Raw genomic sequence first — 22,967 nt, forward strand, 5'->3', positions numbered from 1 at the left:
TCGTCCTGTCTTTCCTCGTGTTTCCCTCCTCGCAGTCCATACTAGCCATACTTGTGCAAATCAAAACCGAGTGGCAGGAATCAACCCATCAAGGCCAGCCGATTCAAACCATGGGCGTGTCCGATCCTCTCGTCGTCCTTCTATGTGTTCTGATTGCGGGGTTGTGTGTGGCGGCCGGCGCTGCACTTCATCAAGTCCTCAGCAGAAGAAGAGCCGGTGATCCTCGCGAAGAAAATGGCTTTCTTCCAATGTCGAATGAACAAGAACATTATATGAGACAAGTGCGAGCAAGGAACTTTGTTCAGTTCACGCCTCAAGGTACTGAAGCAAATTATTACCCAAGTCAGGAAACCACCATCAGCACCACGACGCATGGTGTTTGAAGCGGTCTTGCATCAGGGCCGTTCCAAACGAACCATTCCCTGGATTCTCGAACCCTGAGTATTTCTACGCGACGAATCGTCTCATACCTTCCTTGCGAGGCTGATGATCACGAGAATTACGAAAACGCCCGCGATCATATCGACTACGAGTCACGACTACGACCATCGTTGAAGCAAGAAGCATCGAACGGGGCCGTTCCACGTTCAACACGGTCGCTTTCGAATCAGTAAGACTTAGCGAGTTGCGAAACCCAGAGAGCGCATGGTCACAATCAGGTTCACTCGCGCAATCAAATGAGAAAAGGCATGCGGGAGAATCGAATTGATAGAAGTCAATGAACGGGGTTTGGTCATCCGCGGTGCATAGACTCTGCATCTTGACTCTGACAATGGTACCGTTGCGAAATCAACAAGGCTTCTCGAGCACGGTCTGCTGTTGCCATGCGGGATATGCCTTCCGGCTCCGACTGACATCGGCAAAGTCAGAGGCTTGATCGTGGCCATATTGGACTATTGCAGCCTGGTAGTCAAGCTGTTTCGGGCTATTGTTGAAGGCATTACACCGGCCCTAGAAAGTCTCTCAGAACAGTGCCCCTCCAGATTCGGCCGCAATGCGCGCATCCCATCTCATACCTTCCGCGCGAGACGGGCAAGACCGCCACATCACTACCCTGGCAGACGAATGGGACCCCCCCGTGCAAGCCACTACACAAACTGTGTGGCATGAGACGAATGGTGAGGCCCCCGCAGCACGCTGCACGAGCTTAGGTCATATCTTGCGACCACGAAGATGAGATACACCCAGCATTGGAAGCTATCGAGCGAAGCTCAATGATGCAGTCCGGCTACAACCCGGCGTCCATGACCCCTGGGAGTCGCTGCCACCTTCCCACCGGAGGCTGATAGTATGGGGTGATAGGTGGCGATGGTGCAAATCACAATGGACTCTTGATGGGTCCAAATCTGAAGAAAAAATAGGAAGCCTTGTACCGGCATGATATCATGGGTGATCATTCAACTCATGTCCAATGAATACATGGACGATGCGAAATGAAGCACGCTTAGCCAGAGTCTGTCTTTGCCTAGGTTGGTCGCGGGGTCTTCAGATCCTTATCTCAGATACCCGTCTAGAAATGCACCATTGAGCATCATGCTGGTCACAAAGTAATCGCTCAACCTTCTGCGTACTCTGAGCATCGACGTATAGGATGGCGCATTTCTCATTACATGCAAGGTGCAGGCAGAGCGATGCGTGTTGTACTGTATGGCCGTGTCGCGCCGAAGACCAACCCGGCGAGGACTTGGCCCGTCCAGTGCAACCTTGCACCTTTGCACACGGGCCACGTTACTCCGGGTAAGGACTTTGGCATACCAAATCCCATCCCGCTCGCCATGGAATTAGTAAATGTGACCGAGATTCTGTCCAACGACCAGCGCATTTTGGCCAGATTTATCATGAGGGTCGTGGTCGGGGTGATATCATGCGCTATTGCAACGGATTCAGGCTCAACAGGGTCTCTGGCATGGTATATAGATGGTCGCCATGTTCATCGTCTGAACAATCATCTTGAAACAATTCCAACTTCCTCCATCACTGAACGATTGTCTCGTCTCATTCTACTTACACTGCAACACTTTCAAGAACCAACTCTCCAACGAACATAACATCAGCCACTGTCATCCCCACAAGACCTGTTACTTGTGACATTCCATACAGCACTCATCACACACACACACAAGTCCGCATCCTTGCGTAACCTGAAGAGGCCTTTGCCAAAACAATCAAACCAAATCACACACCATGTCCGTCTGCGCATTCTCAGTCCAGCACGACGCAGAGGTCCAAGCGTACAACGAAATGCGCAAGGTGTTCCTGGCTCTAGCCGAAGAACAGGAGCGGAAATATCAAGAGCGCAAACGGCAGGAGAAAGCCAGGAAGCAAGAGAAGAAAGTCCTGCGAGAAGCTTTCAACAAAGACCGCCGGATGATGATGCAGGCCGACAACTGTAAGTCTCATGTCCCCTTGTTATGTTGTTGGTGATGTTCCTGACAGTTTCTCCGCAGATAACAAGAATATCATCTCAAGGATATTCCGCAAGAAGGAAAAGGAGACGGATAGACAGTTCTCGATCGAAAAGAAGGTCGTATATGACGACAGCGACGTGGAGGTAGAGTAGTTGGAGGCTTTGTCAGAGGACCTTTCGGTGCACTGGAGTCTCCCGAGGCGTGACTCAATATCGGTGGTCCGGGCATGGGACGGCTGTTTTCTCGATGATGAGCGGGGTTTAAGTAGCGTGCAAGCGAAATATTTATTGATGCTTTTCGTCCTCCAGAGCCTCCATTTCGTAGGGTCCTTCTTTGGCGTGTCGCACAAGGTCCGAAAGACTGGTGGTTCATCGCTCCAAAGTCCAAAGCTTCGCGTCTCTTCCTCCCCTGGCAACCACTCCGCCTAACCAGCTCCCTCTTGCGTCGATCTTCAGACTCACCCCCTTCTGTGAAGCCCATTGGCTCACCGCAGCTGTGACCGCGGCTTCATCATCTCGCGGCACTCTGATCCAGACGCTAAATTCCTCCGTTTTCAGGATGTCGACGGGGATAGCCACGCCGGTCAAGCCCAGATACTGTTGTAACGCTGCTGTGAGGTACGAGCGGGCTGTAATGTCGTCCAAGCCCTGCGAGGCCTGAGGGGAAAGCGATCTTGATGAGAGTTGAAAGTATGCGTATGGCGGATCTCTCATAGTGAATGCCGTCGTGGTAGACTCACGCTGGGTTGCTTTTGCGGTCGTCATGATCAGGGTAGGTACTTCTACTGCGCAATACCTGTTGGCCCGCTTCGATGACAAGTTCAGAGCTATCTCATGTTTTCGAGACTGGTGACGGCTGCCAGGGATGATAGTACGATGATCAGTGACGATGAAGGAAAGTGAAAATCATGTCATAACCAGAACAACCCTAGTATGCTAGTACCTAAACGAGAAATTTCTCTCGGCTTTGATTGGCTCGCCAGGCCAGCGTCACTTTGATAGAATACCTGGTAGTGAATGATACCTAGTACATCACCTCTACCATCCTATATATCTGTCACTCGCAATACGATCCTCATCCTCAACACCTACCACTTGATAGAGATCCAGAAAGATCAACTACAGGGCCAATTAATCATGCAATGGGCTCTGTTTGGTGAGTATCCTGACTTTGTGACTGACGATCGAAATGGTTCGACTTGGTCTGGTGATTGGCAAAGAGCATGATCGCTTCCTCATCTTGGACGACCACCCCGTCGACAACGACATGAGGATATGCCGTTGCATGATGGGCTGACATCGGCAGGAATGCCATGATCATGAGCTCACCAACGCACGACTTGTCGTTAGATTTGACGAGCAGCTCATATCAAAGACACATCATTCAATCCCAACAGAAGCCGTTGCTCGCTACTGCGTCGTAGTCTGCCCAGTGAACTACAATTCCATTGGTACTTGGGTTGACGGCCACCCAGGCGGTAAAGGTTGTTCCCCTGGTGCGGCGCCGGGGCTCAACATTCCGAGAGGAACGCTGATTGCTGATGGAGCGGAGGGGTCGTTGGGCTTCATCAGTGAAAGGATCATTGAGGAGGACGCAAAGCTGGCGAAACTGGGACTGAAAATGCACGGTCGTGAACATCAACCTCGAATTGACGTTGAGGGAGGAGTGGCAGACAATGCTTTTACGCATCATGGGGGTATCTAATACATTTTTATGGAGTCAACCGACCTCACGATTGACCAGCAGACCCTTTCTGCGTGGCAGCAAGGTACTTCTCGTGCGCTTTTCTCTGATTGTCCCACTCCTTCTTCAGCTTCTTGACTCGCGACGCCGTCAAAGCACTTCCATCTTTCGCTGTCGTCGGCACACCATCTGGATCCCAAGCAGAATACTCGTCCGAATGCGGAGGCTTGAACATCTCTGACGGATTGAGTTTGCCCTTTTGCAACTTCTCCCGCGCCTCCTGGTCACGCTTCTTCTTGGCCTCCTCTTTTTGCCGTGCCTTCTCTTCCCGTTCGCGCCGAGCAGCCTTCAGACCTTCAGTCACCGGTCGTACCAGAGCCGGGAGGTTTTCTCGGTCTTCCAGGTAGATGTCTAGCTGCCACAGATCGACATCCCGGACTCTATCGCAAAGGGCGAGTATCTGTTTGTTCAGATCACCAGATTCACTTGCCGATGCCGCTTCGAGAGCATTTCGGCTGAAATCGTTCAAGGCACGGGCGGCTGAAGGCTTGGCTGGTCTCACACTAGGAGGTGGCTCTTCAACACCTGGCGACGTCGAGACAATCGCTTGAACCTCTTCCGCGGTGATGGACTTGGCTATGGCTGCTTGCCGAAGCTGATCTCTTATTTTCGCAAGAGGATATACATACTTCTTTGCATCGTCGGAGATGTCGATACCTTTCCAGCCTATCGTCTCTGTATTTGCAGGTTCATTGCCGTTGAGACCAAAGGTGTTGACCATCCGGGTGACGAAAAGACCTAAGTTTCTATGGTCAAGCTCCGTCAAGTCGGACTTTTTGGCGCTGTTGTAAGAGTTGATCAATGATGATATCACGTTCATGGCAACTGGCGTGTTGAAAGAGTCCAGCAGTGCGGCGCGTACTTTAGCTTCCGCATCCTGAAGAATGGCTTGCAGGACAGGCTTCTGCTCAGTTGTGGCTTGTGCATCCTTAATGTTTTCGATTGCGTTGAGAAAGAAGTTGTCCACGCGGTCCTCCCAACTTCGGCATTCCACTACCATGTCGTCTGAGATCTCGATGCCGTCTCTCCACCCGCCCAACAGGAAAACGATTCGGAGACTCCTGGAAGTCCACTCTTTTCTGACGTGGATTGCTTCGCGGATCGTGGTGAAGTTCTTCAGCGACTTGGACATCTTGGAGCCCTGTATCGACAAGTGACCCATGTGCAGGAAATAGTTCACCCACTGGCGATGACTACCATCGGCCCAGAAGGCTTCACTCTGTGCAAGCTCGTTGTCGTGATGAGGAAATGCCAGGTCAATCCCACCAGAGTGGATGTCCATCTGCTGTCCAAGTTTCCCAGAAGCCATTGCTGAGCACTCGATGTGCCAGCCAGGCCGGCCTTGACCCCATTCGCTGGGCCAACTGGGCTCACCGGGTCTCGAAGCCTTCCAAAGAGCAAAGTCTGCTTCTGACCGCTTGACGCTTTCGTCTTTTTGGGATAGGGCACCTTCTCCATCCGCTTGTAGCTCCTTGTCACCCCTGTTCCAAGGTTCCAGCCTCGCGTAAGGATATCCAGCAGCCTCAAAGGCGTTGATGTCGAAGTATACGGAGCCATCCGACGTTCGGTACGCCATTTTGTTGTCATAAATCTTCTTGACATAATCTGCAATTTCTGGACCATGTTCCGTGACTCGCACAGTGTCGTCCGGGTTCATGACATTCAAATCATGCATGTCTTGGAAAAAGCGATTCTCGTATTCTTTCGTCAGCTTCGTAAAAACATCATACTGGTCCCCGCGTATGTCCTTTCCAAACTTTGAATCAAGTTCCAGGCACATGGGATCGTTGACGCGGTTGTAGAATTCGTGGGGAGTGAGCATTTTGGGATCGAGGAGTAATGCTTTGGCTGTAGAACGTGCAGTATTGATGTGCATCTTGACTTTTGCTTCTTTGTCTCCTGCTTTGGTTCCCGGTTCCAGGCTTCCTCCCGCGAGTATATCTCGATAGAAATGCTCGACGATACCGTCAAAGGTTTCGGGTGTGGCCAAGGTAGATGGTACTATGCGCTTCAGGTTCTTTTCAACGTAGTGGCCCCATGCGTCTCGCGCGAATTGTCGGACTTTGTCGTCAATGTATCTAATTCCGCGTCAGACACACTTCCAATGGACAACATTCGCGTCTCCACTGACTCGTCTCCAGATTCGTCTACTGACCTGTGTTCTTTCTTGTACTCCTCGTAGAGATGTCTCTGTCTGCCTCTCAAAATGATCTTGTCGTCCACATCTGTAATGTTCATGACAAACTTGACTTTGAAATGGAAATAGTCTCGTAGGAGCCGTCGAATGATGTCGGTGGTAACATAATTGCGAGCATGACCCAGGTGAGAGTCATCGTAAACGGTGGGGCCGCAAGCATACCAGCTGATCTGCTCGGTCTTGAGAGGGATGAAGGGTACTTTGGATCGCGTGAGAGAGTTGTAGACTTTCAACTCCGGCTGATGAGTTGTGCCTGATGGTTGGGACCAAGGAGGCTGCGACATCTTGAGGGTTTTGGAGTGTCTAGCAGCAGTGGAGCAAGCCCTCCGCAGAAAATTCATAAATCATCAAAATGCGGTAAGGTAGGCATTGTTTTGTTGGCTATAGAGAATGAGTCAAATCTGGCGATCTCGCAATTCCATGCCAAGCAGAAACGAGGCTGCCGCAAGCCGCCTAAACAGGTCAAAGTCAGCCTCGTTATGCGCCGTTAGTAAAGCGCCTAGGCACCACCCGCAACCGTGAATGCCAGTGATGAGCAGATTTCAAGACATACGGGGGGTATTCTAGAGAGGAGTCATCTGAAAGCAAGTTCAAGTTCTGCATGCTAAATCTAGCGTGTTGACCTACGGCATTTTGCAGTTTATGCTTAGGGCTAAAGGACGTCTAATATTCGATAGCTTGATCCTCCTACGAGATGACAGTGTTCCTTCTGCTGCCATCGCATATCACGATCCACAGTGAATTAGACTGTCTCGCGTTATATTGCCAGGTCTTCAAACAAGAGCTTCGACCGTCAAAGGAGGCTTACAATAGTTCTTATCTGTCAAGGAACGAGCATAGAGTAGCGCCTGGGCGTAGCATCATTGTACTTCGAGCCTTTTTTCCTTCTTCCATGGTGGTTGCACAAGCACAATGGTACCTGGGGGCTAGCCATGAATGTCTGCCGTTGAACCACCTCGGCTACATCGGATGTGCCGGTCTTTTATCATGCGATTGTACGAGTATCAAGTGCACTGATACGGAGTACATCTCATAACAGGTCAGAAGTTCTTTTTCGCCGGGCGTGTCTCATTTCTCGCCTCGTCGGACCCATAGAATGCGGGGAAGCTTCTGTGCTATGATAGTAAAGGTTCCAAAGCAATAGGCTTCTAATCTCACGCCACTAAGAGGGCCACTATGAGTGCTACATCGTTATCATTGACATTTCACTGGTGTAAGCGGCCTTGGTAACAGTTTCAAAAGCCAATCACCGTCTAGACAATGCATAGGCCAGGGAACGCCCGCGTGCCCTTGGCCTGATGATGACCTCATCGCGCACTTACTGTTATGCGTGCCAACGCCGGTCATTTTCGCGAGAAGAGGCGTGAGAGGCTATCTGGATCTGCGATGAACAGCCTGATTATGGTTATCGTGATGCTGGGAAGATCTGGCGAAGGTCGACCACGAGGCCCGCACTACCTTACATCGGTCGGCGTAAGCGACTGGCGCTGTTATTTCTCCACCCTGGAATGGCTCCCACACATCATGGCGAAGCCCTAGTCGAGCAGGTCGTCATTCCCCCAATGATTGCACGCCGGCACGATGTCACCTTATCGTGGCAATAACCAATGCGCTGCTCAACAGCACCGCCAAAGGTTTCGGGTGTGCAACCCATCCCCGAATCATACTCTGATCGGCAGTGGACGCCTAATTAAGGATTTGCAATGGCTGCTTGTCACTGATAAGTTAGCTTCGCACCTTAAAGCCAAGGGGGCTTGTGATGCTTGCTTGCCATTGTATGCGATAACTTACTTTGGGCGCTTTAAAGCCGGGGTAACCGCAGTCTTTCACATCTCACACCTTTTTTGTCCCCTCTCATTGCTCTTTCTCGTCTTTCTCTTTCTCGTCAGTCGACAGTCGCAAAGATGAATACAAAGCACGAGCCCAATGCGCTCGGTGAAAAGCGAGTCACCGATGATCAGGGCTATGGCCATAATGGCTATGGCGACGCAGAGGCTGGTCAGGATGTGGCCACTGGTCAGACTCAGAACGTACTTCACCGCGATCTGAAAGGCAGACACATGCAAATGATTGCCATGTAAGGTCAATACCGATTTTGCTAAGAGTCATACTGACGGACGCTTTTAGTGGTGGTGCGATTGGTGCTGGCTTGTTCGTTGGTTCTGCCAGTGCTTTCGAGACTGGTGGACCTGGTTCTGTGCTTCTTGGTTTCATGCTTGTTGGTGGGTTATACTCTGCGCACCAAATTCCGATGTGACGGCTAACACTTTTTTAGGTCTTATGGTGTACCTCATGATGCAGGCCCTTGCAGAAATGTCCGTTGTTTACCCGATCAACGGGGCCTTCGCCATGTACATCTGTCGCTTCGTCGATCCCTCCTTTGGGTTTGCTTGCGCCTGGGAATATGCCATAAGTTGGTTGACGGTTCTTCCTTTCGAAATCTCGGCTGCTTGCAATATTATCCACTACTGGCCAGGATCCGAGGGTATCACCAACGCTGCTTGGATCGTCCCGCTGCTTGTTTGTCTGGTTATAATTCAGATCTTCGGCGTGAGGGGATATGGCGAGGTGCGTTGATCCCTTTGAGGGTCTTCTGAAGATTGAGCTAATTGTACATGTACAGGTCGAACTCGTCCTCAGTGTGATGAAGATCATCGCATGCTCAGGATTCATTATACTTGGAATCATCATCGATTGCGGTGGCGTTCCAACAGATGACAGAGGCTATATTGGTGCAAGATACTGGTAATTTCATACTAGGAGTGACTACCGGCAAAGCTAATGGCTCGAAACAGGCACTCACCTTACACCGCGTTCCTCAATGGCTTCCACGGCTTCTGCAGCGTCTTTGTTACCGCGGCGTTCGCTTATACCGGCACTGAGCTGACCGGACTGGCTGCTGCTGAATCGGCAGACCCGCGAAAGGAGATTCCGAGGGCGTCGAAACAGGTCGTATGGCGTATCGCCATCTTCTACATTGTCAACCTGTTTCTCATTGGTTTGATCGTACCGGCGAACAGTGACGCATATTCAAGTGGAGGCTCCGAATCGCGTCACTCTCCTTTCGTTATCGCAATTCAGCTTGCGGGCATCAAGGCTCTCCCATCGATCTTCAACGCTGTCATCTTGATCGCCGTCATGAGCGTTGCCAACTCCTGTACTTTTGGCTCGACTCGAACAATCCAGGCTCTCGCTGCAAATGGTGCGTACGCGATTCTATAAATTTGTACGACGCTAACTTGACACACAGGCATGGCTCCTAAGTTCCTGGCTTACGTCGACAAGAAGGGCCGTCCACTGGCCGTCGTTATTCTTCAGCTTCTTTTCGGTTGCCTGGCTTTTGTCAACTTGGCATCGAATGGCGGAACGATCTTCAATTGGCTTTTGTCCTTGTCAGGTCTTTCTATCCTCTTCATCTACGGTGGTATCGCTCTGGCTCATATCCGCTTCCGCAAGGCCTGGTAAGCAATAGACTGCATATCCACTTTGCTCTTCGGCGACTAACCACTTATAGGCATTACCACGGCCATTCCACAGCCGAGCTTCCTTACCGGGCCGCTTTCGGCGTTTGGGGCTCGTGGTTGTGCTTGCTCATCAACATCATTGCTCTAATGGCTCAGTTCTACGTTGCATTATATCCAATCGGCGGCCCTAACCTGAACGCCAACAACTTTTTCCAGCTCTATCTTGCTGGTCCTTTGCTCATCTTCCTATACTTGGTTTGGAAGGTTTACAGCTGGTTCGTCCACCCATCACACCGTCCATTGTTCGTCAGAACGAGAGATATCGATATCTATACGGGCATGCGAGAAGAACAAAGCATGATCAGTGGTCCAGGTGTCCCGGAGGATCGTCGGCGCGCAAGCATCCAAGAGCTGCAAGCTGCGAACAAGCCGAAGGGGGTGATGGGTCGTATGAAGGGTATTGTAGGGAACGTCATCTAAACCGTCAAGAGTCAAGGCCTGGTCATCGTGTACGATACACCGATCTGTAGTCGCTATGGAGAGGTACAAGACATGGGACGATACAGTGCCGCGTCTGCTGATGGTGGTCGCGACGGTGAAGAAGAAACAGCAGATCGTGTACCGCGAGCTGTGACGGAGTATCGGGCAAGTGATGGAGCGTGAAGTTGCACATATCACTTGGTGGGGAAAGTACTTGTGGCATAATAACCGTGAGTGCACAGGAGAGGAGAAGAGGATGAATGTGGAGAAAGTTGCGAGCATGGGCTTCCTTTGCTTGTGCTGCGTTGCAGATGTGAGGCTGGCGCAAACCGCCCAAATAGGCCAACGTCAGCCTTGTCATTTTGTATTGGGAGGACGCCTGTGTACCGCCTACCTGTATGCAGCTGTTAATCAACGAGCAAGGTTGCCAAAAATGCAGTGGACATGCTACAAGCTTACAAACAAGTCATCTCGACGTGACTTTGCACCCATGCATGTATCTTAAGTAGAGCACCGGCCTCCTGGAATGCAACCCGTGTACTACGGATAAGGGTGAAAGGACGTCCATGTCCCAACGCCTGTTCGTTCTACGCTTGGGATGACGACCTCCTACTGTACATCGACAGAGCACAGTCTCTACGTTACTTCAGTATTGGCTGGTTCTATCCTCCACGTGAGAATACGCTTATTATCGGTAGAACGAATATTGCCTGTCACGCTGGCACCTGGAACACGATATATAAAAGATCGAATTTTCCACGCAAGACCTTTAGCATATAGCGACAGCTACATTTGCGCGTATAGTACGCACTTGCCTCGGGCGTCCGGCCGACTTAATCAAACAACGTACACCCGTAGCATTATGGTTGAGGCGTATCCTATAGCGTTGACAACCAACAATGTGTTGCCGGATTTGATATTCAAGTCCTCCGTTACGACTAAATAACGGCGTTGACAATGGGGTCTCTTATATTGTCAAAGGAGTACATCGTCCAACGATTGATATCGGGGCGTCCTCCCGGGGGAAGTGTGCAGGTTGCCAACGACTTGGTGTTTCCTCTGAGCGCCTGCATGGCATCACCATCAAGAGTGTGACCTTGATTGAATTGTCGCCAGTTGCCACGGTAATTCTCGATGAATCTACCGGAATTGGTTGCCCTAGGACCTGTTTCGTGGATGTCTGCGATCTCCAGCATCTTATGACCGAGTGAATCAGTCCATAGTCGCACACGCTTGTAGCCGATTGTCTCGTATCTCTGGGCCCTCGCCTGATCATGGAGATGGTTGATCATAGCAGCCGTCTCAAGGTGACTTAGGAGATCCTCACCAACCTGGTCCAGCTTCTGTACAGCCTGTGGAGCAGCGTTGTCTGGCACGCCACATGCAAGCTTTGCGTCCTGCATGGCGATGTCAAGCCTCCCCTGGGCAACGCCATAGCGTTGGCAACAATATATCCTTTCAATGGATATTGATGGTGGAGTCCTCCTCTTCGGGCAACCAATAGCGTTGCCAACGAGGTCTCTTGCACTGTTGAAAGAGTACTTCGTCCGGCGGTTGATCTCGGGGCGCTCTCCAGCTGCAAGGTAATTGATTGTCGTTTAGGCGGAATCGGCGGTGATGCGGTGCTGCAGTGGGCGTATGTCTTGTTCTGTCGTAAGATTTGAATTACAATGAATTGAAACCCTTTTATATCTTGGTCGCGCCTCCACAAGCCTCCCATTCGTTGGCGCGTTGCTCGGGTTGGCATCCGCCGTGGTTGTCATCCCTGGTGTGGGTGCCATCACACGGCAGTTCCATGCAGTATTCCAATCTTTGCCTGGGACATCGAAGACCAGTTAGCAGGAAGAAGCACGCTTATATACCCTGGTATTGCATGGAAATTGCCAAGCCGGGACGACCACGTCAGATTGGTGACACTGTCACCGGCGTTGAACAGCTGTGTCAGTTCGGGCATCGACGGCGAACCTGGCGAACCCTCGAACTCAAACGTTATCACCGTCATTGACGGACCAGTACACTGGGTGCTGGTGTCGTATCAAAAATTGATCGATCATCGCTCTCATTTGGGTATTTGTCGTGTCCTTAGTTCGTAACTTTTCCATTTGAACCCATTTGCACCCGTGTGCTTCCATCGCCAGATTCTTTTGTAGACATGCCAACATATCGTAAATACCACTGCCCATGCAAGGACAGCGAAGATGGTCCTCCACCATCCTCCCTCATAATGGTATGACACCACCTCAGAGTGACTGAGGACCTGACCGGTTCGATCCAAAGCAGCGACTCGGAATCGGGTATACTCCCATAGATCAGTCAATTCGAAGCTCTCTTCGAACGCTTCTTTGTCGATGACATCCAACGCCGTGAATTCGTAGTCGTCTGCCTCCGTCACTGCGCCCTGCAGCTCCCAAGCAACCACCTCGGTTGCCCCATTCCAACTCACATACAACGTTTGGTCCTCAATCTTCACTGACGGAGGCTCCTTGGGACGTCCGACCCATGTTGTTGACTTGAACGATCGGTATGACACAGCTCGGTTCCATACATGAAGCCATGAAGCTCCAAAGTGATGCTCGCAAAGGAGAGTGCCGTTCAGAGAATACTCGCTGAATGCTGGTGAATGTCCCCATCCGACAAACATGTGGTTCGACTCCGGCAAATATTGCACCGACCCCTGTGACGGTGCTCTGGTCTTTTGCAAGGATATATATTCGTGCAAGAGCTCCACTGTGCGGTTCGCCACGTCGAGCTTGAGCATCATTCCCTTACTGTAGGGGCCCTCGCGATTCAAAACTCCTCCTTCCTGGTTATCAAAGAGGGTCAGAATCCCTTCCTCTTCCGACCACCATCGGGCGTCGTGCTGCCACCTGAAATCGAGTGCGGCGCCTCCTGAAAGATCGGTGAATTGATTATGCCTGCCACCAAGAATCCATTGAATCTCGCCCGTTGGACTGAGGGAGGTGATTGTATGCGTGTGCCGTGCAGAAATCAGGTAATTCCCGTGGGAGTCTTTGTCCATGCTGTTGAGGTGGTAGTAATCAAATGGCGAATTGCGAAGATAGCCCCCAAATGGGTTCCACATATAGCCTTCTGTCAAATCGACATGTTCCGAAGCCCGCCATTCGAACAGCAATTCGCCTGTCGCTATGTCGATTTCCTGGAAGGTATTTTCGGTGAGCCAGCCACTCGACGCCTTTCCCAGCGGTGACAGATCAGCGTCCACAGTATGGTATACGGTTAAAAGCGCGGTATCGTCATTGGTGATTTTGAATTCGTGAAGATCCCCAAACATGTTCTCCCCAACAGCCTTGACTTCATATGCCACTCGGTAGGATGAATCGAGCTGTTCACCAATGTCAGATTGTGGTCACCGAGAATGAAAGGAGATCAACTCACCATGAAATAAGACCCGGCTCCCAGAGAGCCCCATTTCTTCCCAGACCAGAATGTCAAGTAGTCCTGCCCTTTGTATTTCTGGACCTTCAGATTCGTCGTGACTTGATAACCCTCTGCCTTCCATACAACTTCACCCTGTGAATCAATGATGGTCGGTCCCGGAGCGCCTACTGAGTCTCCGCTAGGGGTCAATAAGACGTAGCCATTGTCGCAACTCTCATCCCATTTTATTGCAGTAGTTCGTAGCCCAGTCACGTCACTCGAGACGTATTTCTGCAAGGGACAAGCACCATAAAAGCCAAGATCGTAAAGCGTCGGATTCAATGTCGGAGACAACCAAGCAAACAACGGAGTTAAGAGATATGCGACAGTATAAAACAGAAGCACGGCACCAGTCGCAGCAAGACCAACCACCACGAGAGCGCGGACGAGTTGCGGCTTCATACTGTCGAAGAGGCGCCTTCCCCCAAAGCACCGTGCCTGGAAAGAACCATGATGTTTTTGTTGCGACGATGTCCGTCACTTGTATACGGCAGATGGTTCGGGCTTGAAGCGAGTCATGGGACGCTAGCTAGGCGAAGACCAGGTCAAACGGGAGGACCACTTGGCTGTAACACAGCCTCACACACTGCCAAGACCGCGGCTGCTGAGACCATGCTGGATCCGTAATATTCGCGAATAGCAGAGGCAGAATGGCAGATGAAAAATGGGTTAAGCAATTCCACTGGCAAACAGGTTGAGCGGCGTGTGGTCACGGACCGCGTAATTGCAAACGCGGGCGGAGGGTGGAAGAGACGGTGCGTAAACAGCCACCCAACCACGGTTTCCGGTGGACCATGTGGGCATAGACTTGGCGTGGTTAGTTGAGGTTAAGAGGGAACGCCATGAAATCATGTCTTATCAACACGGCACAGATAAGTCAGGGGAGGATAGACACGCCCATCTGTCAAGGGAGCCGACAGTTGCGAAGTCGATGACGAAGAGGTTGCTGGGTGTCGTCGTCAATGCGCTTGGCAAACAGGGTTCGGGGTGACACTATTGCGAAGAGAGAGCCTGTCATCTGCCGCCATCTCCGCCATGGTATGGAGCCCACAATTAGTGTCGGGAGACGAGCCGCATTCACCGTTTCGCAACAAATACCAACTCGAGGACCTGTTGCGATAGCGGCATCTTATCTCGATGGGGGTGATTAAGATCAATGCCAAGTCCGCCACGATCATGGCCCGCTGATACGAGTCTGGGTATTCGTATCCTTTGCCGCCCGTGGAGCTTTTGGGAGATTTCTGCGAGGCGAATTCTTTTGGATCAGGAACTGGGAAAAGCTGGGCAACCTCCGGAAATGCAGAAATGGGGCAAATCGAGGGGATGGCGCCCTGCCTGAACAGTATCTCGTACCCTGCTCAGTGCTCATCGCTCCAAAGGAATTGTGTCAACGACATCCAACAAAATAAAGGCAGGTCACCTCGTGAAAATTACTGGAAGTAACAGACGAATCATGATACGACAAAAAGGTCGTCAATCTTGCTTCACGGGCGATTTCCGGTGCCCAAGTGTCAAGGGACTTATGTCTGCGGCGTACCCAATGGCATCAACTCAAAACCAGGCATGCGCTAAACGTCAAAGCACGAAATTACTTGATATGCATCCACAAAACTTCAACCTTTACACCCACGTGTCGCGCTCTCCCGGTGCTCTTCAATCATAAATTTGGTTGTCTTCGCTTGATGCCATCCAACGTTGAAGCGACGACGTGCCTGGTGACCATTGAAAAACATGTTTGCCCTTGCAATTCAACCACCATTGAATCCCCTGCAATTGAACCACATGACAGGTTAACATGTCACCGCCAGGCTTGTCGCTCTCTCAGACCGCCTCGTTCATCGTCTTGCGCCCATGAGCCAACCTGCTGAGAGGTCCCTTGTCGGCATTCTTGGAGAATTTCTGCTCCCTGCGTCGGATGCCCAGGTAGGGTAAATAGTATCCAGGGTGAAAGACAAGGAAGATGGCTGCCACCAGGAACATCAGCGTGGCGTCAAAGACGTAGAAAAACCATTCGTGGTTGGTAAGGTAGTTGGAGGTGCCCATTGCAAACTCGACCAAGCGCAGCAATGTTCTGACCAAGATCAACAAGTTGGCGATGTTGATCACATTCAGGAACATCTCCCAATTTCGGTCTCTCGGTAGGGATGCGTTTCGGAGTTCGGTTTTCAGCTTGTAGTTGAGGCGACCCGCCGCGAACACAAAGAACCCAAAAGTTACCAGCTGCAAAGCAAGTCCCACAAGTACCACGTTCTTGCCAGTGTTTGCCTTTGATATGCTGTTTGCTGCCGCGACCATGGATCCTCCCACGACTTGGATGAAAAAGCTAAAGACGTCGCAGCCCACGAAGACCGGTGTGATGCGGCGAGGGGGCACCCAGAGATGCTTGACGGTCTGGTATTCTTGAGGCACGACCCATAAGGTGACTCGGCCAAAGGCTGTGTAGCATGAGGCTGCCATGACTGCTGGGGCGACCAGGATCATGACCGTTTGGACGATGAAAATGGACTTGCCATCGAGTTCCTTGATGGACCGAGCTCGAGCGATGTATCCTACCAGTTCCACTGATTCGCTATTAGCTTTGCGCAGATGATGGTTGGATTATCCCTGAGAGTGCTTACTGAGGACGGCGAAATTCATCACCCACCAGAACCATGCACGGTGTCGAAAGAGTTGATACACATTGATGACAAAGGCCAAGCCGAAGAGAACGCAGAAAATGATCGCTGCAGCAAAGGATGGGACATAGCTGTATCTGCCTTCGACAGCATACTCGGCAGCTGTCTTGCCACCTGGCAGCCCGGTGGCACTATAACTCCGGGCCACCAGGTTCACAGCACCAGCAACAGCGGCGTCGACAATCATGATGCTGGGATTCGTGATGGCGCAGAGAAAAGTCGAAGATGGAAAGGGACGCTCTTTATGTCAGCGTCTGGTGAAACAGGTACGTAGATCCTGGTAGGAAGATTGTTGCAGTCCGATCCACGACGGCCAGACCTCTTCGTGCTTATATTTACAAGACACTCATCCGCCATTGCAAAGTCTGCATTAACCACCTCGCAAGGCTTGCCCGAGCGGCATTAACGCTCTCGCGAGTATTGGCTGAGCCACAGTAGCCTTCTGGCGTGGGGAACACATCATATCGAAGTGCACTGTCACCTCGCAACGCCTACGATATTGGGTATCCTCAGAACCAGCATCAGACAAGCTTCAATCAATATTCGAAACTTGCCTGATCAGTTTCGCAAGGTCTTCCATATTCGGTTTAGTGCGGGTTAATAAGGCCAGAGCTGTTTGAAGCAGATCACTGTCACCATGGCAGTGCAGGGCCCGGGCGGGCCAACGACAACAGATCATCCTCTGTGTGGGCATGTCCGAGTGTTTTAGAAGTGCTCTTGGCCTTTCAATCCAACTCATTATTGGTGTCTTTACCCCTCTGCTCGTGAAATTGCAATATTCTGACGATCACGTGTCGGGGTCACTGGTTAAGATTGTCGTCTTCGGTTTCTCACCCGTTGTTGGATTCTGGCCAATGCTCCCTAAAGTGTTTGCATCACACCACACTTTATGCAACATTCTCTGCCTCGCCTTCGGTAACCGGCCCTTTTCCCTCGAGTTCTGTCGTCTCTTTGACGCCGTTTGCACCTTTAGATTTCTGCTTCGCCTCCTTTTTCAGTTGGCGCTGACTCTTCGGAACATTCGACGTGATCTTGACATGCTTTGACCACTTGGCTTGTGCGGCGGCTTCATCCTCTTCCGTCCATGCTCTCGGCAGGAGCGCAAAGACCAGATACGAGGTGTGAGTTTTCAAGTCCGGCTCGGTTCGGTGAATAAGCTTGCCGCCGTTGAATGGCAAACTTGCCGCCTTGTCACGCTGTTGATTGTTGATAGCTTTTGCAGCCTTTGCACTTAGGATGCCAGCATGGAAATCTCTCGCTCTTTGCTCGACCTCGCGCAACTTGGAGACTGCTTCCTCGACGTCCACTGCGTACGGGTTCGTCCCTCGCAGTCCGTCGTATTGCAGGCTGGTATACTCCCGTCGTATGTCGATTCGCTTATGCTGCATCTCGACCGTTTCGATCTCGAGCCAGTCGTGTCTGCGCAGCTCGGAGACCGTCTTCTGAGCTTGTTCGATGCACGGACTGAATGTGCAGATGTGCACAGCGGATTCGGGATCGAGTGAAGAGAGCGTGCCATTCGAAGCATGCCGTGTCAAGTGTGGTAAAGCTTCCCACGGAGCAGGAAGATCTAGAAAGACAGCATTTGCTCGAGGGGAGGTCTCTTGTTCATCCCCTACCAGGAACCCGTCTTTGTAAACGTCTCGGTGGTAAGCAGAGACAACAGTGTCCAAGCCATGCTCTGCCATCTCGGCTTTCACCTTTCCGTGCCGCTCAGCGTGATATTCGAACGAGAACACTTGGCCTGTGGACCTGTTCCCTTCGCCGCCTTCATCGTCGCCATTTGGAGCATCTTGTTGCGGGTAGCCATCAAAAGCAGCTCGAGCGGCGGCATGGGTAAAGCTACCACTACCGCTCCCTGCCTCAATCAGTCTTGATCCGGGTCGGGCCCGAATCCTATGCAGGATGTAGCTGTAGTCCGGCGTGTACACGACTTGCGTCCGGTGAGGTAGACTCGTGGTCCAATTCTCGGGTGTTGGAGGTAAGACGTGGACGAATCCGGAACTGGCAGCGACGGCATTTTTCGTTCCTGCACCGTCTTCATTTTCCAGCGCGTCGGCCTTTCGTTTCTTTGGCCCTCCACGACCGCGTGAGCCGGTGTCGACTATGCTGGCGCGGATTTGACTGCCCCATGGTGCACCAATTATGGTTGAGTGAGGGAAGGATCCGAAGCGAGTGTTCGTGACGACACCTTCGGCATAACCTTCGTCTGCAGCATTCGCTGCTTGGGTAGAGAGTATGACTGGCAGAGATTGATCCCGACTGAGGTGTAATGACGCTAAGTCGTGTTCTTTTGTGACGCTCGCTGGTGAGAGAAAGGTAGAACCCATGGTGAAATTTTATGCTACGTCCTGTGCCAGCTTATGACCAGTCCAAAGCTTCTCTGGCGAGAAAAACCGCTCAGTCTCGATCACGCAGCATAGCAAGATCCGAAGGATTGCCCAATTGTGTTGTTTCGAGAAGAAGTCGAGTTAGAAAATCTGAAACATATCAGCATGTTGTTGTGTTCGATGAAAGCTGAAGAAATATGTAAATCACGTGCCCATAAATTTCGGACTTCTATGCAATGCCAGCAAAAACACGACAGCACCAAGCACATTTGGCACCAGAAGCAAAGAAAGATACAGCCCGAGATACTGAGGGGAGAAGCTGGCCATGGCACTTGTTAGGTGTTTGAACAAGTGAACTGGGATGGCAAGTTATTCACGAATCGTGGCTATCATGAAACATTATGTACTTGGTGCTCGTGCGAAGTATGATATTGCATCGACACAGGCGTATAGCCATCTAGCAAGTAGTCTCTATCATTACACAATGGCTCCAGGATTCCCATCAACACACTTGCGCCTGGTACTGTAAGGGTACAACGCGGCTTCCCTGGTCTGAGGGCCTTTTGCTCCCAGCGTGAGCCTCGACCCCCCAGAAGATAATCAGTCATCCCATGGTTTCCGAGCACCTTCGCAGACCAGCCCTGGCTTGGGTATCGTCCCGTTGCCAAAGAACCGTTTCAGAATCTCAAACGTGCAAAAGCTTGGGTTCACTTCTCCTGAGCAATGTCCTGGTACATCTTGGGTCAGAACCACACTTCCTTCATGTTGTTCCGACATTTTCAAAGCATTGCGTACGGGGGTCACTGGGTCCGCCGTGTTTGCAATGAACAGTAATGGACTTCCACGGGGATCGTAGTCCGACAAGTTCGATCGAAATGGACCGGTAAAGCGGTTCGCAGCCGATGGGCGGACTGCTTTTGGCCAGTGAATACAGTACAAGGGAATCTCAGCCCAGATTGAACCGACCAAGGGAGACTGCGACTCCAGCAGCGAAGCCAATTCGGCAAATTTAGCTTTGGTATAGGAGGTGATGTCGTCACCATCGCCGCAGAGGACAGATACTGCTGCTTCTGGCTGCCATGCATAACCTGGTGTGTCCGCTAAGGCAGACTCGTGCAATTGGCCTGTGAGAGCTGGAAGGTACCGGAATGGGGTCGATGGGGCAAACCTCTCATGCGATGTCTGATGCCATGATGCCGCTGTTTCGAGGGTCGAGACTGCTTGAGATATCTCTCCGTCCAGTAGAGAGCGTAAAGAGATCGCTAGGAGTGGCCAAAGCATGTTCGGAAAGTATAAGCATAAATGGATGTTGGCCCTGAGCACGTAATCGGTGAGTAGATACACATTGCCGTTGACGAGAAGAGGAAGCGGGTCGTCCTTCAGCTTTGAGAGAAAGCTTTCGACTTTCGCTTGAATCTCTCTAGGATCCTTGACGGCTTCATCAAACAGGGGGCACCTGGGCCCGGCTTCGAAGCAGTATTCAAAGAAGGTAGCCCAGGTCTTGTTGTTGTCCTGAAGGTTTGTGGTCCAGCCAGTCTCCGAATAGTCATCTGCATCCACAACTCCATCCAGAACCATACGACCGATTCGTTCTGGGAACATGGATGCGAAAGTATTGCCTAACAAGGTACCGTATGAAAGGCCCCAGTAGTTGAGGAGAGGGGTATTCTTTTCTGGTGTTGCGGATATGGGCTTCTGGTGATCTTGCGAGGACTTCTTCCGCTGAAACAACTCCCTTTGGAGATGTGCGTCCACTTGATCAATGATCTCTAACATATCATGTGCGACCAGTGCGGTGCTCACGTATTGGTGGAAATTTGATCCATTGGGCAAGTTGCTGTTGCTACTCTGCTCGCACAATTGACCAAGGCCTCTGTCAATGCTCCATCTGACATCCAAAGCGTGTTGACTTATCTCAATGCCACCGACATTCACCATCCAGGTCACTAAGGCTGCTCTCGCGGAATCTTCGGTAAAACAGGCCGAATTTGGTGTTGAGAATTTCATGCCACGAGGATCGAACGAGAGTATCTCAAAGTGTTTGTCGCCGTCGACGATTCTTTGCACGCCCCTGCCGGAGGTTAGAACGATGTCAGTACCTGAACCTCCAGGACCACCTGGGTTGATCACGATGGTGCCACCGAAAGATTCGTCAGCAATGTCGACTACGGCGGGCAGTCGAACAATAGCAAGTGTGACGTGGTTTAGAATCGACAAATTGGACCAGTCCAGCGGAACCTCGAGTCTGGCACATTCAAAAGATCCATAACACTTGGTATAGCGAAGCTCTGGTGATGCTTCAATCGTGTCCCAGTGAAAGTCGGCAGTATGATACCCCAGGGGCGGAGGCAGGTCGACGGCTGCGGCTGGAGTCGTACCTAAAGCTGCCAACAACAGTATCCAAGCCAGAGAGATGGTGTGTACTGTCATCTTCAGTACGTCTCTAGCTGGAGGCGAAGTCTACAATGGGGACTAAGATTGCTCATGAGATGAAGGCTTCCCTCTCCCTCAACATGAGGGGTTGCTGCAGGCAGAAGCGAAAACCTATGAGGTTAGTCCAATACCTGACTATAAGTTGTCTGCCAGCTCAATGCGGCTCTGGCAACGGTACGAATACGTCGGTAGTAGCATTCTCCGCAATGACATTTGCCAGAAGCCGCTGTGTCATTGCTGCTGGGGGAAATGCACAATGACCTCGAGAAGGGATGTCAATAAACGAAGCGCACGAAAAAGAAATCATCGAGACTGACAGCCCCGGCAAACATGCCCAAATAAAGTCACTCCGGGCGCCGTCCGTACTCAATGACAAATTGACCTGGCGGCAGAGCTGCGCGGTATCTTTCTTCTTGAATAATGGCAGCTTACGGTACTTACCGCTTACTGTACCTTACTCTATATAGCTGTGCGGCTAAAGCGGGATGTTATCAACAGTGTCCTCTGATCTTGTGGTACCTCGTACTGACTGCGCGAAACATGAACATTGATGATCTGACGTCTGGCTTCGTCGGGACGTGTCGATAGCTTCGACATGTCTGACGAGAGCACTGCACACAGCCATTGTGGAGAGAAATCTCATGCTGAGCGGACTCCTGTAAGTCTGTGAACCTATATCAAGCAGGTGAGACCGGCGCCTGTATTGACATATAAGTCCATCTATGCTGCGCTTGTTGAGGTCGGTTCTTCTCCGCTACAAACATAACTTCATCTGCATGCCCGCCCAAAAATGCAGAGATTTTGAAATGGACAACCAAGAAAGGCAGACGTTCACACTGTACCATCATCCTTACTCAATATGTTCGATCATGGTACGATACACGATCGCCATCGCTGGCACACCACGACAGGGTGTTCCACCAGCGACCTTCGAGGAGAAGGTGGTCGAAATCTTCTCCCAAGAACAACTTGAAGAATCATTCCTCCGTGACGTGAATTCCAAGGGTCAGGTATGCCTTGTGCAATGTCCGCGATGTTTTACTCAATGGCCGGAATCACATCTTGCGCAGCGTGCTGAGATCTGGGCTTTTTAGGTCCCGGTCATGGCTTCAACGAGCCTCGCGAAACCCATTACCGACAGCTTGGATATGACGCTCTTTCTCGCGGAGAGATACCCTGATCTGCTGCCTACCGACCATCGGGAGCAGACCGTAAGCTATCTCAAAGACCTCCACGCCATCAACTACTTCTCGCTATCATTCGGAGACCAACCCGACATGGCCGCAGGAAGCATGAAAGCCATTGACCAACGACTCGAAGCCCACGATCTCAGCGAGAGATACAGGGATGCGTTGCTGTACAAGCGCAAAGTGTAGGCTTATGGCCAGTATTCAGCGCACAATGCCCTATTGCTGACACAGGTACAGAACCCTCAAAGAGAAACAGCGCGCCGTCGAGCCCGAAGCGGCCCAACAGAATCGTGCGACAGCCTTGGACCTGATGACCTCCCTGGCTGGATATTTGTCTGATCGGGGCCCTTGGCTGTTCGGATCTGATCATCCATCTGCCCTGGATGCTCACTTGGTCGTTTTCATTGCACGGATGCAGGACGTTGGCAAGGATGTCCTCATCCCTGACGCTTTGCAGGCCTACGCGAGAAAGGCTTTTGCAACGGCCGAGTTCGAGGCGGCCATGGGCGGTCGGCGCACGCTGCCATCGAAGTAGAGACGTTGCGTGTCGAGTTTCGGTGGTCGGGTGGTCCTGAATATCTAGGTATTCAGGTCTCGTCCTTCCAAGGT

At 51.4% G+C, this 22,967-nt stretch overlaps 8 protein-coding genes across 8 annotated transcripts; 2 read left to right on the forward strand and 6 right to left on the reverse strand.

The window, feature by feature from the left end:
* Positions 1 to 2,776: 2,776 nt before the first annotated feature.
* On the reverse strand, positions 2,777 to 3,172 carry EDD37DRAFT_605753 (uncharacterized protein; the record flags this gene model as incomplete). Its single annotated transcript, XM_062814834.1, has 1 exon — positions 2,777 to 3,172. One exon carries the CDS (start codon positions 3,170 to 3,172, stop codon positions 2,777 to 2,779), a length of 396 nt encoding a protein of 131 aa, XP_062672811.1.
* Positions 3,173 to 4,137: 965 nt separating this feature from the next.
* EDD37DRAFT_560644 (cysteinyl-tRNA synthetase) lies at positions 4,138 to 6,689 on the reverse strand (the record flags this gene model as incomplete). The annotated part of the gene is made up of 2 exons (XM_062813853.1): positions 4,138 to 6,229; positions 6,307 to 6,689. The coding sequence occupies 2 exons, from the start codon at positions 6,687 to 6,689 to the stop codon at positions 4,138 to 4,140; spliced, it is 2,475 nt and encodes an 824-aa protein (XP_062672812.1).
* Positions 6,690 to 8,070: 1,381 nt separating this feature from the next.
* On the forward strand, positions 8,071 to 10,378 carry EDD37DRAFT_239082 (amino acid permease-domain-containing protein). Its single transcript, XM_062810579.1, has 7 exons — positions 8,071 to 8,425; positions 8,476 to 8,570; positions 8,624 to 8,916; positions 8,972 to 9,093; positions 9,144 to 9,550; positions 9,599 to 9,809; positions 9,863 to 10,378. Exons 1-7 carry the CDS (start codon positions 8,253 to 8,255, stop codon positions 10,290 to 10,292), a joined length of 1,731 nt encoding a protein of 576 aa, XP_062672813.1. The 5' UTR covers positions 8,071 to 8,252; the 3' UTR covers positions 10,293 to 10,378.
* Positions 10,379 to 12,351: 1,973 nt separating this feature from the next.
* On the reverse strand, positions 12,352 to 14,132 carry EDD37DRAFT_605757 (arylsulfotransferase; the record flags this gene model as incomplete). The annotated part of the gene is made up of 2 exons (XM_062814835.1): positions 12,352 to 13,635; positions 13,689 to 14,132. The coding sequence occupies 2 exons, from the start codon at positions 14,130 to 14,132 to the stop codon at positions 12,352 to 12,354; spliced, it is 1,728 nt and encodes a 575-aa protein (XP_062672814.1).
* Positions 14,133 to 15,472: 1,340 nt separating this feature from the next.
* EDD37DRAFT_239117 (RTA1 like protein-domain-containing protein) lies at positions 15,473 to 16,942 on the reverse strand. The gene is made up of 2 exons (XM_062810581.1): positions 16,349 to 16,942; positions 15,473 to 16,291 (listed from the first exon to the last, which is right to left on the reverse strand). Exons 1-2 carry the CDS (start codon positions 16,590 to 16,592, stop codon positions 15,552 to 15,554), a joined length of 984 nt encoding a protein of 327 aa, XP_062672815.1. The 5' UTR covers positions 16,593 to 16,942; the 3' UTR covers positions 15,473 to 15,551.
* Positions 16,943 to 17,292: 350 nt separating this feature from the next.
* Positions 17,293 to 18,735, reverse strand: EDD37DRAFT_646624 (adenine-N1--methyltransferase; the record flags this gene model as incomplete). The annotated part of the gene is made up of 1 exon (XM_062817755.1): positions 17,293 to 18,735. The coding sequence occupies one exon, from the start codon at positions 18,733 to 18,735 to the stop codon at positions 17,293 to 17,295; it is 1,443 nt and encodes a 480-aa protein (XP_062672816.1).
* A 191-nt stretch (positions 18,736 to 18,926) lies between these two features.
* Positions 18,927 to 21,587, reverse strand: EDD37DRAFT_662688 (TAP-like protein-domain-containing protein). Its single transcript, XM_062819168.1, has one exon. It carries the CDS (start codon positions 21,163 to 21,165, stop codon positions 19,336 to 19,338), a length of 1,830 nt encoding a protein of 609 aa, XP_062672817.1. The 5' UTR covers positions 21,166 to 21,587; the 3' UTR covers positions 18,927 to 19,335.
* Positions 21,588 to 22,037: 450 nt separating this feature from the next.
* On the forward strand, positions 22,038 to 22,893 carry EDD37DRAFT_646626 (uncharacterized protein; the record flags this gene model as incomplete). Its single annotated transcript, XM_062817756.1, has 3 exons — positions 22,038 to 22,178; positions 22,263 to 22,540; positions 22,596 to 22,893. The coding sequence occupies 3 exons, from the start codon at positions 22,038 to 22,040 to the stop codon at positions 22,891 to 22,893; spliced, it is 717 nt and encodes a 238-aa protein (XP_062672818.1).
* Between the last annotated feature and the right edge of the window lie 74 nt (positions 22,894 to 22,967).

The sequence above is a fragment of the Exophiala viscosa genome (genome assembly GCF_022695815.1).
Source record: "Exophiala viscosa unplaced genomic scaffold EDD37scaffold_2, whole genome shotgun sequence".
Lineage (NCBI taxonomy): Eukaryota > Fungi > Ascomycota > Eurotiomycetes > Chaetothyriales > Herpotrichiellaceae > Exophiala > Exophiala viscosa.

Coding starts and splice junctions, on each gene's coding strand:
- EDD37DRAFT_239117 (XM_062810581.1), bottom strand. CDS start 16,592: ATGATTGTCGACGCCGCTGTTGCTGGTGCTGTGAACCTGGTGGCCCGG. Junction 16,292..16,348: donor GATGAATTTCGCCGTCCTCA/GTAAGCACTCTC, acceptor ATAGCGAATCAG/TGGAACTGGTAGGATACATC.
- EDD37DRAFT_239082 (XM_062810579.1), top strand. CDS start 8,253: ATGAATACAAAGCACGAGCCCAATGCGCTCGGTGAAAAGCGAGTCACC. Junction 8,571..8,623: donor TCTTGGTTTCATGCTTGTTG/GTGGGTTATACT, acceptor ACACTTTTTTAG/GTCTTATGGTGTACCTCATG. Junction 9,810..9,862: donor ATCCGCTTCCGCAAGGCCTG/GTAAGCAATAGA, acceptor AACCACTTATAG/GCATTACCACGGCCATTCCA.
- EDD37DRAFT_662688 (XM_062819168.1), bottom strand. CDS start 21,165: ATGACAGTACACACCATCTCTCTGGCTTGGATACTGTTGTTGGCAGCT.